Source organism: Rhineura floridana, chromosome 13 (assembly GCF_030035675.1).
Source record: "Rhineura floridana isolate rRhiFlo1 chromosome 13, rRhiFlo1.hap2, whole genome shotgun sequence".
Taxonomy (NCBI): domain Eukaryota; kingdom Metazoa; phylum Chordata; class Lepidosauria; order Squamata; family Rhineuridae; genus Rhineura; species Rhineura floridana.
Window position 1 is genome coordinate 1,432,085 of NC_084492.1, and position 13,643 is coordinate 1,445,727.

The 13,643-nt window shown below is 44.9% G+C and overlaps 1 protein-coding gene across 1 annotated transcript in view; it reads right to left on the reverse strand.

Annotated features, from left to right (window-relative positions):
• KCTD19 (potassium channel tetramerization domain containing 19) overlaps positions 1-13,643 on the reverse strand; it is an 89,013-nt gene that overhangs the window by 9,607 nt on the left and 65,763 nt on the right. Inside the window, exons 11-12 of the mRNA XM_061594650.1 lie at positions 3,128-3,233; positions 1,141-1,729 (exon numbers count right to left, since the gene is read on the reverse strand). Of these exons, the coding sequence (XP_061450634.1) occupies positions 1,141-1,729; positions 3,128-3,233 (695 nt within the window). The remainder of the gene's footprint in view (positions 1-1,140; positions 1,730-3,127; positions 3,234-13,643) is intronic.

Genomic DNA, 13,643 nt, shown 5'->3' on the forward strand with positions numbered 1-13,643 from the left:
GGCTTCTTGGATAAAATGAACACACCTGTCTGCCTAATTCACCACCATAGAAGCTTTTAGGTTAAGCTGCCCAAGGTTCAAGGTTTGGGTTAATTTTCATCTCTTATAATTGTCGATGTTGATATCTTAACAATAGTGCTGAAAGTTGTATGTTTTTCCGTTAGTTCCTTTTATCTGAAAATTTTCGTAATGTTTTTGGCTTCGTTCCTGCGGGGCTTGCTGTGTAAGTGGTGGTGAATTTGGCAGATATATGAAGTTGTGATCCTTGTTCAAAGCATTCATATTGCACTATTGACTTATAAGGTGACGTGTAACCTTCCGGGGGGGTTATTTTATGCTTTTCAGCTTATGGAATTATACTTCTGAATCGGTTAATTTCTGAAGAAGATCTTACTGCGAAACGGGAACTTACTGGAATCCTGTCAATCTACCTTACAAACTGCATTCTGCTTCCCTTGTTGTACTTTCTTTCACACAGTGCTATTGCATCCGGTTTGTACCTTGAGTGATTTCTAATAGCGGTGGTTCCACTACACCATTTTGCTGGGCTTTCTACCCCCTTTGTCTCATTTGTATAACCTGTATGTGCCAGTGGTGATCTTCCAGTTGTGTACTTGCAGCATTGGTGTGGTTTGTAGTTTTACAGCTGGAGACCTCATTGTATTAGGATGCCAAAATCCTACCAGTGGGTTATTCCCACCCCCATTCCCCCTGCACAAGTGGGCTGTAGAACAAAAACACCACAGAGGAAGCTGACTTGCAGCTTCTACCTCCAATTGTTCAAAACAGAGCAATATTCATGAAGAACTCCCCTTATTTGTTCCTGTTCCTTGCAGAAGATGCTTAATTACTATCTTCCCCCTTTTTCTTTTCATGACATCATTTCTCAATAACAAAAAGAGAGAAGAAACCCCCAGATAAACCTCCTCCTCCTCCTCCAGTCATGGAAGACTGATGATTAATTGATTGTCACGAATGCCGTGTCCCTGCTGAGCAGGAGGCTATGAGAACAGGCAGAAGAGCCAAGAAAGGAGCCAAGGGCCCAGAACCCCCCCCCTCCGTTCCAGAGCAAGAAGAGGAGGAGGAGGAGGAGGAGGAGACCATCACCATTGACAGCTCATTTACAAGCAGCAAACTCACCTCTCTCTCTCTGTTTCTGGGTACTCAGTTCCTTGACTGCAGTGTTTTCTCCCATGGAATAAGCCTCCTCAGAAATGCTTGCTCTCCCAGTCTTGACAAGCCAGGCCTCGGGGGCTGGGATGCCAAGCACACACTGTCCAGCTTCCGGCAGGTGTCCATGACTAGAGGGCTCAGGACTGGTGACCAGATTGCAGGAGGCCTTCTTTGCGGGCTCTTCCGCCCCTCTGACACCATGGGATGTTGGCATGTGCTGGGCTTCATAGCGTCTGTAGTTCACCATATCCCATCCCTGCACCAGGGAAATGAGCTTTTGGATGGGAGTGTCCCTGTTTTCAGGTTTCTTTGTTAAATTCCCTTTTGCCCCTCTTTTTCTTGGGGGGCTTCCAGGCTGCTTGAAATGGCAAGAATTGTCCCACCCATCTGTGGACTGACCATACCCTTCCCAGTTATTTCTTCGCTTTGCTCCCTTGGTTGGGGAAATAAGGGGGTACTTTTCATTCTCTCTGTCACTTTCTTCCGTGTCTTGCGTCTCTCTAAGTATATTCCAGTTTCTGGCACATTGGTCTAAATCCACAGCAATATATGAGTGCTCAAAAAAAAAAGGGAAATGTTTCCATTAAACATCTAATCCAAGATACATTTACATTGCCAAATTACATTATGTTTTCCAACTGGTTTTAATATAAAGGTAAAGGTGTCCCCGCACTTGTAGTGCGACTCGTTTCCGACTCTTAGGGTGACCTCTTGCGACCTTTGCTAGGCAGACCGTATATATGGGGTGGGATTGCCAGTTCCGTCCCCGGCCTTTCTTTACCTCCCAGCATATGCCGGGTACTCATTTTACCGACCACTCATGGATGGAAGGCTGAGTGGACCTCGACCCCTTTTACCGGAGATTCAACTTCCTCCTTCCGTTGGATTTGAACTCCGGCTGTGAGCACAGCTTCAACTGCATTACCGCTGCTTACCACTCTGCACCACGGAAGGTCTTGGTTTTAATATAGTAGAGGTAAAATAATAGAATTCCACTACCATTTTATGAAGAATAAGGTCTGACAGCAGTTTTGGTCTCTTTGAGGGGTAGAGAATAAATTGGGCTGGGCAACCCACTCAAAACTTTGAGGAATGCTGGTAATTATAGAACCTTCTAGAAATCCTTGGGAAAACGTTATAGCAGTCAAACATGAGAGTTTTGTAAAGCAGGCCTATTCTAAACCACCTAAGCACCAAAGGATGTGTGAATCAAATGTTAGTTCTTCAAGCTGCGTTTCCACTTGACAGAGCACCATCCTCATAAGAACCTTCTAGAACCATAGAGTTGGAGACGACCTTGTTAGACCATCTGGTCCAAAAACAAAGCAAAACAGTCTGGAGGGGCTCTTCTTGCAGAGTAGATTTTGTCTTATTGCCACACGGAAAACAGACATGGCTATAAACTGGGCCCCTACTGGGAGGAAGGCCGGGATATAAACAAAATAAATAAATAAATAAATATTTTACTTAATGTCAACAGACATTTCTAATTACAACAGAAGCAAGCAAGCAAAAGAGAAACTAACAGACAACTCATGACGGGCACTTAGCTTTCTGTTTCTAGTTAAATTAAATGATTCAGTGGCTGATTTTCTCATAGTATTCTCATATTTATTTATTTATTTATTTAAAGTATTTCTATCCCGCCCTTCTACCCTACAATTACAGTAAATTAAAATGTATAAAATACTATTAAAATACATAAAATGCATTATGCACATACATAGGTATTCATAGGTATTAATTAAAGGATGCTGCTCATTCCAAAAGCCCAGCTGACCTTGGGTGGTCACAAACGTTCAGCCTAACCTACCTCACATGGTTGTTGTGAGGATAAAGTGGGGTACCTCCCATCCATCTCCAATGTCCTCAGTCCATTGCAAAAAAAGGTGGAATTCAAATGTGAATGATAATAGCAGCAGTAGTAATAATCATAAGAGAAAAAGAGCCTTACATTTCGAGGATCTTCTCCAGATTCTTGATCCTTCTCTGGCACTGCAATTTCAAGACTTCTAAATGGAAAAGCGACTCTTTGAGCTTCCTGTTGTTGCACCCATAATCTGTAAAGAAAACTTTTCACATTACAATAAATATTTTTTTTAATCAGCCACGGCTCTTAAGGTCATGTGCCTCCATATACAATATTGCAGGCATCTTGAAAACCCATCAAGAGGTAAAGACTGAACAAGTGGAGAGGGAAGTTGCCCCAATGTGAGCAAAAGCAGAAATCTCAACCAGTTAGTGACCAAAAGCCAGATTGGCTCATAAGAACTGAAGTTCTTATTTATTCCGTTGCTAATGTATAGGTTTTATTTAATTCTTTACATGTTAGACACGTATGCAGAAAAACAATGCAAAGAGAAGGGGGGGAAAGGCCGTCAAGTGTCAGCGTGCATGCGGGGCAGGGAGTGTCTTCAGTCCCTTGACCTGACTTACTGACTCAACTAAGCCCCACTCAGAGTAGACCCATTGAAATTAATGAACCTGTTATGGATGCGATTCATTTCAGTGGGTCTACTCTGAGTAGGACTAGCATTGAATACCACTCAGAGTGTCCTTCATACAGCCTTAGGCAAACATGTCAGTATATGATGAATTTTCCATCTTGTCTCCGTTTCAGGAAAGTTGTTTTCTTGCAGGCAGCTTCCACAGTCTTCTCCTCTGACGGTTGCATGATGGGAGGGGATGGCTGTTCTTTCCGGTGTGGGGCATGGGGTGCTTTGCCCCCAGCCTGTTTTGGGGGCCAATTCAAAGTGCTGGTTCACCTGTAAAGCCCTAAATCGCTTGAGACCAGCTGACCTGAAAGGTTGCTGCCACCTGCGTGTGCCTGTCCAGACCTTAAGACTGGTTCTTAAGGAAGCCCTCCGATGGGGGCCTCTGAGAAGGAGGGTGACGGCTGGTGCCCGCGAGAGCTGGAAGGGTTGCTAAGAGGTCAGAGGGACGAGGCCAAGGTGTTCTGGTTTTCTCCCATCCTCCCTTGCAAAGATATTGGAGACACTTCAGTGTTGCTGTTTTACAAGCAGTTAGCAGCTGACTTAGCTGAAAAATGTCTTTCTTTGGTTCAGAAGAGGTTCCTGCTGCTACAGTTGCTGCTCTGCTGGCAGAAAGGTTGTCTGGCCCCCACCAGCTCTGGTCCTCTCTCCGTGCTCCTCCTTCGCAATGAAACAGTGGACTCTTAAATACTTGGTACCTAAGGGTCAGCTCAGAAGAGGTCCCTGCTGTCACCGTTTCTGGTGTGGGTTCATGCCAGAATAACCATACATTACTCAGAGGTAAGCCCCACTGAATTCCATGGGGATTGCTCTCTGGTAAGTGTGTACAGGGTTGCAGCCTGAATTGGTTAGTGTTAAAGGTGCCACACAGGACTGTTAATGAGGGACCCCGTAACATCTCCTGACTGAAAACATTATTAATTGAATTGAAACTTTATTTTTACCCCGCCCTTTTTCCAAACTGGAACTCAGGGCGGCTTACAAATAGATCTACATGTAGTTAAAAACATAGAAAAACATACAATTGAAATACAATTAAACTATGCACAACCTTAAAACCGTAAAAGGCACTTTTATTACCCTAGCCCAGCTTATTCACTTCTACATCTTTTTCCCAGAATGTGGAATAAGGTGGAGGGATATTAAGTGGACTAGTGCCTATGAGACCAGAGTTAAAATCAGCCATGTTACTTAGTGTGTGACCTTGGGCCAGTCACTGCCTCTCAGCCTAACCTACTTCACAGGGTTGTTGTGAGGATAACATGGTAATAACCGGTAAAAACAGCTAGGTTGGTGCGGACCAGAGAGAGGGCTTTTTCGATCGTGGGCCCCACCCTCTGGAACTTGCTTCCTTTTGACCTTCGACATGCCTCCTCCCTGATGGCTTTTCGCCGAGCCTTAAAGACCTGGCTATTCAGGCAGGCCTATGGGATCTCTGGGGTGGGTTGCTATTATGCTGTATTATTGAAGGATGGTAGATGAACTGATGTTAATATTATGATTGTTGTATGCATATGTTTTATATTGTATTTTATATTGTGTAAGTCGCCCAGAGTGTCCGTTAAGCCGGACAGATGGGCGACTAACAAATAAAATTTTATTATTATTATTATTATTATTATTATGGGGAAAAGGAGACCCAGGAATGCCACCTGGAGCTCCTTGGAGAAAAGGTGGAATGGATATAAGTGTAATACTGATAAATTGGGAATAATCAAAATAAAAAGTTTCTCTTCAGCCTTCCTGCCCCGAATTTTGAACTGGGAGAGGGAAGCAGGTTTGGAATCACGAAAAAAGCCCAACCTAAAAACCAAAGAAAGAAAAATCTGAAAAACAGCCAAGATATTCAGATCTACAAACATTGGCCTTTGCATATACGTCCTCAGCAAGTCCAGAGTGTGGCTGCAGGATGTGCGGGTGTGGGACTGAGCAGGCAGGGGGCAATCCATGCTCCCTCACTACATATAGGCTCTGCACACAGTTCTCATCTGAACCATTCTCTGCACCATTCTGCTTTTTTGTAATAGCATTTTAAGTTTACCAGATCCTTTTATCCTCACAACAACCCTATAAAGTAGACCCTAGTACAATTTTAGCAAAAAATAAATAAATAGTACTAGCACCTTCAAGACTCACAAATTTATTATGGCATAAACTGTCTTGGGCTAGAATCTGTTTCGCCAGATGCATCATTCTTGGTAATCCATGAAAGGTTATGCAATAATACTTTTGCTAGCCTTTTATAGTGCCACTGGACTACTGTTTCATGTCTGCTGTATGACATGGCTAGTTGGCACCTGCCTCCCCAATGCAGAATCTCTGTTTGTATTCAGTATGATTATTCTAACAACAGTAACTTCAGCCCCTGAAATATAAACCAAATATTATCCAGCCAGCAACATGATACATGAAATCACAGCTATTCTTTTACCAAAATGCCAAGGAAAAAAACCCAGACAGATCACGCTTTAGCATTAACAGATAGCAGTCATTATAATGTTAAGGGACTCTGGAACAGATCCAGGTTTTACCAAAAAATCAGCAGCTGATGTCAGACTCCATGCGAAGATGTCAGCAAATGAACTTTTTTTCCTTGCAGAGCTATTCCTGCAGTTTAACACAGGACTAAATCAGGACTGAACAGTGTGCCCCTGAAGTCTACACTTTCTTCTCTTTCCCCACAGTTCTGCTTCACCAAAAGGCAAGCTCAGATTATCCCCAGCTATGCGCAGAGGCAGTTGTTATAAATAAAATGATTTGGGCACCACCCTCTGCGTATAGGGTACTTTTCACATCTTACAGTCACAACAGTACTATTGTTCTGCTCTCAGGTCTTCCAACACCAAGCTGACAACAGCAATCAGTACACTTACATAATAAATAATCCCAGGTTAAATCAAGCTATAAGCACCATTTCCATCATCAACTGTATCAACAAGTTGCCAGACTCAGGCACTAAAAAAAATACATATCCCATCATGCCTTTGAATAAAACCACTACCTTCTCATCTCTCAGCATAGTTATTTATTTATTTAATCTATCCGTTTTTAATGAGGGTGAACTGCCGCAGGATTAGAAAACACATTTTAATAATACTTTTAATAATGTTAAGCCCCTCCTTCCCATCTAATAAACAAAAATGGTATATGGTACTTACACTGTGTCCAACGGTGCTCACTCACACAAATAGGCAGTTCAGTGAAACAAAAGTTCAGCAAATGAAAAAAAGCAAATGGATGATCAGAGAAGACAAACACAGTCCTGGGGCCTAGTTAAGGCTGTGTGGGTCTTCAAGGAAAGAGCTCTGAGCATTCTCAGACCAAACTTTAAGGTTGACCTGATTTCCTTGAAGTATTTCCTCCTTTATCTGGGCAGGAGCGAGCTGCAAGTCATGCTGAGTTACAAGAGAGAAAAATAAAACCCGTAAGACGTCAACCTTAAACATTCAGTTTGAGCCTTTGTGTTGTTGTTGTTATGTGCCTTCAAATTGATTTCGACTTATGGCGACCCTATGAATCAATGACCTCCAATAGCATCTGTTATATGTGGTTCAACTCGAACTGGTGGGTTGGGTCTGCACTCTGCATGGGGTTAAAATTCCTAAGCTATACCTATCCTTTGATCTTCTACTCACTCTTCCTTCCTGGGTAAACGTATTCTTAGGATGCTGACCACATCTTCCGGTTTCTTCTTCATTCTCTTGAGAGAGAGAGAGAGACATCTTCTCTTTGTCTGTCTGTCTCCTCACAGCATGAGTTCAAACACTAGGCTTAGTGTTTGCATCTTTAACTTAGCTAGTTAGCTAGATGTAGAACTCTTTCCTATCGAGTATGTACTTCCAGAGAAAGATGTACTTCTTATGTTGAAGCTTAAAGTCTCAGTCTGACTAATTCCAGAGAGAAAGCCTCAGAGGAAACAAAGAGAATCTGGACGGAGAAAAATGAAAAAGCTCAACACCTTACAGTGAAATGTGTAAGTAATACACAAATCCCTTTGATTATTAACTGTGAAAATGCCAGAGAGATGTGGAATGCACTAGAGTCTCAGTGTGTAATTCCAGGCAAGGTGTGATATTTAGCAAGGATTCAAACACACAAAGCTCACTCAGGTACTTTTTGCTACTGTGCAACAGTTCAGTTCTTGTAAGCTCAGGTCTGTGGCTTCCTTAATAGAATCAATCCATCTCTTGTTTGGCCTTCCTCTTTTTCTACTCCCTTCTGTTTTTCCCAGCATTATTGTCTTTTCTAATGAATAATGTCTTCTCATTATGTCCAAAGTATGATAACCTCAGGTTCATCATTTTAGCTTCTAATGGTCGTTCTGGTTTAATCTGTTCTAACACCCTATTATTTGTCTTTTTCACGGTCCATGGTATCTGCAAAGCTCATCAAAACGAGTTGATTTTTCTCTTATCCGCTTTTTTCACTGTCCAACTTTCACATCCATGCAGAGATCGGGAATACCATGGTCTGAATGATCCTGACTTTGGTGTTCAGTGATACATCTTTACATTTGAGGACCTTTTCTAGTTCTCTCATAGCTGCCCTCCCCAGTCCTAGCCTTCTTCTGATTTCTTGACTATTGTCTCCATTTTGGTTAATGACTGTGCCAAGGTATTGATAATCCTTGACAAGTTCAACGTCCTCATTGTCAACTTTAAAGTTACATAAATCTCCTGTTGTCATTGCTTTAGTCTTTTTGACTTTCAGCTGTAGTCTTGCTTTTGTGCTTTCCTCTTTAACTTTCATCAGCATTCGTTTCAAATCATTACTGGTTTCTGCTAAGAGTATGGTGTCATCTGCAAATCTTAAATTATTGATATTTCTCCCTCCCATTTTCACACCTCCTTCATCTTGGTCCAATCCCGCTTTCTGTATATGTTCTGCGTATAGATTAAACAAATAGGGTGATAAAATACACCCATCTCACACCCTTTCCAATGGGGCACCAATCGGTTTCTCCATATTCTGTCCTTACAGTAGCCTCTTGTGCAGAGTATAGCTTGCGCATCAGGACAATCAGATGCTGTGGCACCCCCATTTCTTTTAAAGCATTCCATAGTTTTTCATGATCTACACAGTCAAAGGCTTTGCTGTAATCTATAAATCACAGGGTGATTTCCTTCTGAAATTCCTTGGTCCGTTCCATTATCCAACACATGTTTGTGATATGATCTCTGGTGCCTCTTCTCTTTCTAAACCCAGCTTGGACATCTGGCATTTCTCACTCCATATATGGTAAAAGCCTTTGTTGAAGAATCTTGAGCATTACTTTACTTGCATGGGATGTTAAGGCAATCATTCGATAATTACTGCATTCCCTGGGATTCCTTCTTTGGAATTGGGATGTATATGGAACGCTTCCAGTCTGTGGGCCATTGTTTAGTTTTCCATATTTGCTGACAGATGTTTGTAAAAATTTGGACAGATTCAATCTCAGTAACTTGTAGCCAAATGGTATGCTATCTGTTCCTGGTGCTTTGTTGCCTTTTGGTTGCCCAAAAAATTTGTTTGCAAGAAACAAATTTTGGCTTTGCAAAATGCAACAAGTCTTTCCCCTGCTTCATTTCTATCTCCGAAGCCCCATTTCCCCACAATTTCTAGTTCTTCTCCGTTCCGTACTTTTGCATTCCAGTCCCCCATGATTAACATCTTTGAGCCTTTGTAGAGGCTTTAATTGGATTGTTTTATTATGTATTTAATTATGTATGTTTATATTTTAATGCTTGTGTAACTGGTTGTTATACTTGTGAACCACTTAGGCACCTGTTTTGTCATTAAGTGGGATATGAATTAAATAATAATACTAAGGCAGCCCTACTAAGATCTTTACTGAGGCTGCTCTGTAGCCCTCATAACAATAGATGTAGCAGGTGCCTTCCTTTCAGGGACTGGAACACAAGCAGCCCCCTCCACAGTCACATGGCCTTTCTGCTCAGAGATGAAAGGGAGGGACCACTTTGGGATTTGGATTGGCTGACTGGGTCAGAGACCTGATTGGCCAGAGAACAGGAGATGGACAGAAATACCTCCACAAGCCTCCAGAGCCTCATAGAAGTATCAAATGTCTGTGGGAACAGGAAAGAGAGTGTGGCTTTCAGGGGGAGGGATTTTTAATAATCATAAAAGAAGAAAGCTCGACACTCCCCTTGGGAAGGCTGTGCCCCAGCAGCTGTAGCGGAGCAGCCTCCACTGGCACGAAAGAAAGAAAGAAAGAAAGAACAGGAAAACTGTAAACTGAAAGGGAGAAGGTATCACGTCAAACGGGTTTTTACATGGAGGCAACCATGCCTCCCCCATCGCTCCCAGGGCATTTGCTTTATTCTGTTCAAAGCACACAGTGGCAAGAATCCCACACACACACACTAGCTGCTCCAGGCTATGGGCAGCTGGACGACTTTCTAGAGCTTTTCAAAAGGGGGGGGAATTAAGATGGAAGGAGACAGCATTGCAGTCCTCAGGCTGCCTCGTAAATGGATCTGCACGAATGCAGAATCTGCTGAAGTGTAGGGAAAGGGACTCATTCTCTGACCTGGCCCATGATCTGAGGAGATGGAATCACCTGAGCCTGCTTGGGATTCTGGGTCCTGCCGATTCCTCCTCCATCCCTAGAGATGTGCATTCTCCACAGAGTCAAACACTTCTCTGCCTTAACAATGTCTAAAGAACAGGGATGTCGGTTTCCATCCCAATGAGTCAAAGAAAGGACCTTCTGGTTTTGTTGCTCTTCATCGCATTTGGCAGAACAAAGGCCAGTTTATGGTGTTTTTTCCAATGACAGGTCTTTACCTGATGAAAGTAATTAATGCCAGCATGTTTTCCTTTCCTTTTCTCTTGGCTCCAGAGGTAGATGCACATCGGCCCCTCAGGGGCTCTATGCGGGTGGGTGAAGCCTCCATCTGCCTGAATCTAACCATGCCTACTCAGAAGTAAGTCCCATTGAATTCAGTGAGTCTTACCCCCCAGGTAAGTGGAATTAGGATTGCAGCCTCAAGCCTTTGCACATATAGTGCCTCTGTTCGACACAGTGAATAACTATTGTATTAATTCATTATTTGATTTATATCCCACCCTTCCTCTCAGTAGGTGCCCAAGGCGGCAAGCAGCAGCATATACATTGTATAATGTACACAGCATGTGCAGCCTTTCAGTGCAATCCTAACCATCAAGCATAAAACAGGGATGCGTCATTGCTCCAACCTTATTTGCTATCTTCATTGCTATGATTCTACACCTTATTGAGGGGAAACTTCCTACTGGTGTGGAAATCATATATTGAACAGATGGAAAGCTTTTTAACCTCAGTAGGCTGAAAGCAAAAAGTAAGGTAATGTCAACCTCTGTCATGGAACTTCAATATGCCAATGATAATGTAGTCTCTGCACATTCAGAGAAATCTTCAAACTATCCTAAATGTCTTTGTAGAAGCATATGGAAAGCTTGGCCTCTCGCTTAACATCAAAAAAACCAAAGTGCTTCATCAACAGGTGCGAACCAATCCCTCTGTAGCACCATCAATCCAGCTTAGTGGTGTGACGCGGGGATCACTTCCCCTATCTTGGCAGCCATCTCTCTGTAAAAGCTGACATCGATGCTGAAATTCAACATTGTCTGAGCTCTGTGAGTGCCGCATTCTCCCGAATGAAGCGTATTGTGTTCCAGGATCGAGATATTCGCAGGGAGACCCAAATGCTTATTTACAAAGCCACTGTACTACTGACCTTAGTGTACACCTGTGAAACATGGACCATTTATAAACGCTCTCCCAACTTCCTGAAAGATTCCACCAATGCTGCCTCTGGAAAATTCTGCAAATTACTTGGGAAGACAGATGGACTAATGTTAGCGTTTTGGAAGAAGCAAAGACTACCAGTGTTGAAATAATGATCCTTCAACATCAACTTTGCTGGACTGGCCATGTTGTTCGAATGCCTGATCACCGTCTTCCAAAGCGGCTACTTTGCTCCCAACTTAAGGATGGAAAACGGAATATCAGTGGACGGCAAAAGAGGTTTAAAGATATTCTTAAAGTGAATCTTAAAAAATGTAATATGAGCATAAAGAACTGGGAAATCTTGGGCCATGAACATCCCAAATGGAGGTCGGCTATTATCAAAAGTGCTATGGACTTCGAAGAAGCACAGATACAGGGTGAACGGGACAAACGAGCTAAACAGAAGGCACATCAAACAAATCCTCATCGTGACCATCTTCCATCTGGAAACCTATGTCCTCATTGTGGGAGGCTGTGTGGATCCAGAATTGGCCTCCACGGTCACTTGCGGACCCACTGTTAAAGACCTTATCTTGGAAGACAATCTTACTCAGCCACGAGTGATCGCCAATGAAATGAAATGAATGAATGAGATTTAGAAGTTACCATGTTTCTTTGTAACTTTGGACTCAAGCTTAGCTTTATTATGATCAGCCCATTCAGCCTTCCATGCATTATCAAAAACCTGATCAAGAGGCACAATGGAAAAGCTTTCCAAGCCCCCGCTGAGGAAGAAGATGCCACTGGTTTCTGGGTGACAGATTCTGTCCTGTCAGTTGCAGCACCCCTTGATCAAAGGGGCTGAAAACACTCTGAAGAAAACAATCTGGGCTGAGTCAGAAGAACTTCAAACTCCTTCCCCTCTGCAGAGTGAGACCTCTCTTCCCAGCCAAGAAATTAGATTGTTGCGCAAGGGGGACAGCCAAACCATCAACTGAATTCCCCTCACCACCAACACCGCCAGGTTGTCGTGGAAGAGGGGTTGAGCTGGAGCTGGTGGGAGCCCCCGATGGCTGGGTAGGGAGGGCGGGAGGCTGCACGGGCCTCTTGGCTGGAGGATGAAGGTGAGTTGAGCTATCCTAAAAGGAATGTCTGTGAGATCTCCTCGCTCCTGCGGTGCTGGGACCAGGGCCGATACCTCCGTGCCTCCTGAGATCTTTTGGGCCCAGATCCACCCCTGCTGTCAATACCACCAGCCGGCAAGGACCGCCAAATTTCAGAGAAAATGCATGTGCGGACCCATGACAAAAACCCGAGGAGCTCACCCTCCAAAGGGCCGCCCCTTGTGGAGCAGCAGCAGAACGGCAGGACTGACGCCTCCCCGCTGTTTGTGCTAGAAATCTCCCTCCCGTCTTCCGGGACGCCTGTGAGGCAAATAGGGAAGGCAGGCAAGGGAGCAGCAGGACGGAGGGGAACAGGCGGAAAAGTGCGCGAAGGATGCTTTGGTGAAGGCGCGGGCGCCGGAACCGCCAGAGGGGAAAAGCTCGCCCCGCCGCCGAGCGGTCCCAGCAGGGTGGCGGGAAGCACCTACGGACAAGCGGGGCGGGGAAATGGCGGTCCTGCCGCCCATCAGAAACGATCCAGGGGAACCGCCGATCCGCACCTGCTCCGGGAAGCCTCCCGCAAAGCGCCTCCCGAACTCCCAGCACGTGTGGCGGGGAGGAGCGGCGCGGCCGGGCAAGGAGCGGGCTCACCCCCTCCCAAGCACCGCGGCACAGGCAAGAGGAGGCGGAAGCGGGCTGGCGGACGTTGCAGCTTACCGCCTCCCTCCCCTGCAAAGGTTCGCCCTAGGCAGGGCAAGTGAGCCCACGGAAGGAGCCCTACTGGCTTCGGGCGCCGCGATTGGCAAGGGAGGGCGGAGAGTTTCCCTCTCCCCTGCAGAGGAGGCCAGAGGCTTGCTGGAGCCCGTCCTCCTCGCACCGCCAAGAGGCGAAAGAAGGCTTTCCAACCTGGCGGCGGTGGAGAGGGGCCCGATTCCACCGGCACCGACCTACACGGGAGCCGAAGGGGGGCACGGGCAGCGTCAGTGGGGCGCTCTGGGACCAAGAGGCTGGAGGTTACCGGAACAGCCGGGCTTAAACAGGAATGAACGGGCTAATTTAGGAGGCAGAAGGGTTGCGGGTGAATTGGGGGCTGGGCTGGGCGGTGGACGAGGAGGGCAGGAGGAGGGGACGGTTGACAGAGGGCTGGGGGAGCGAGCAGGG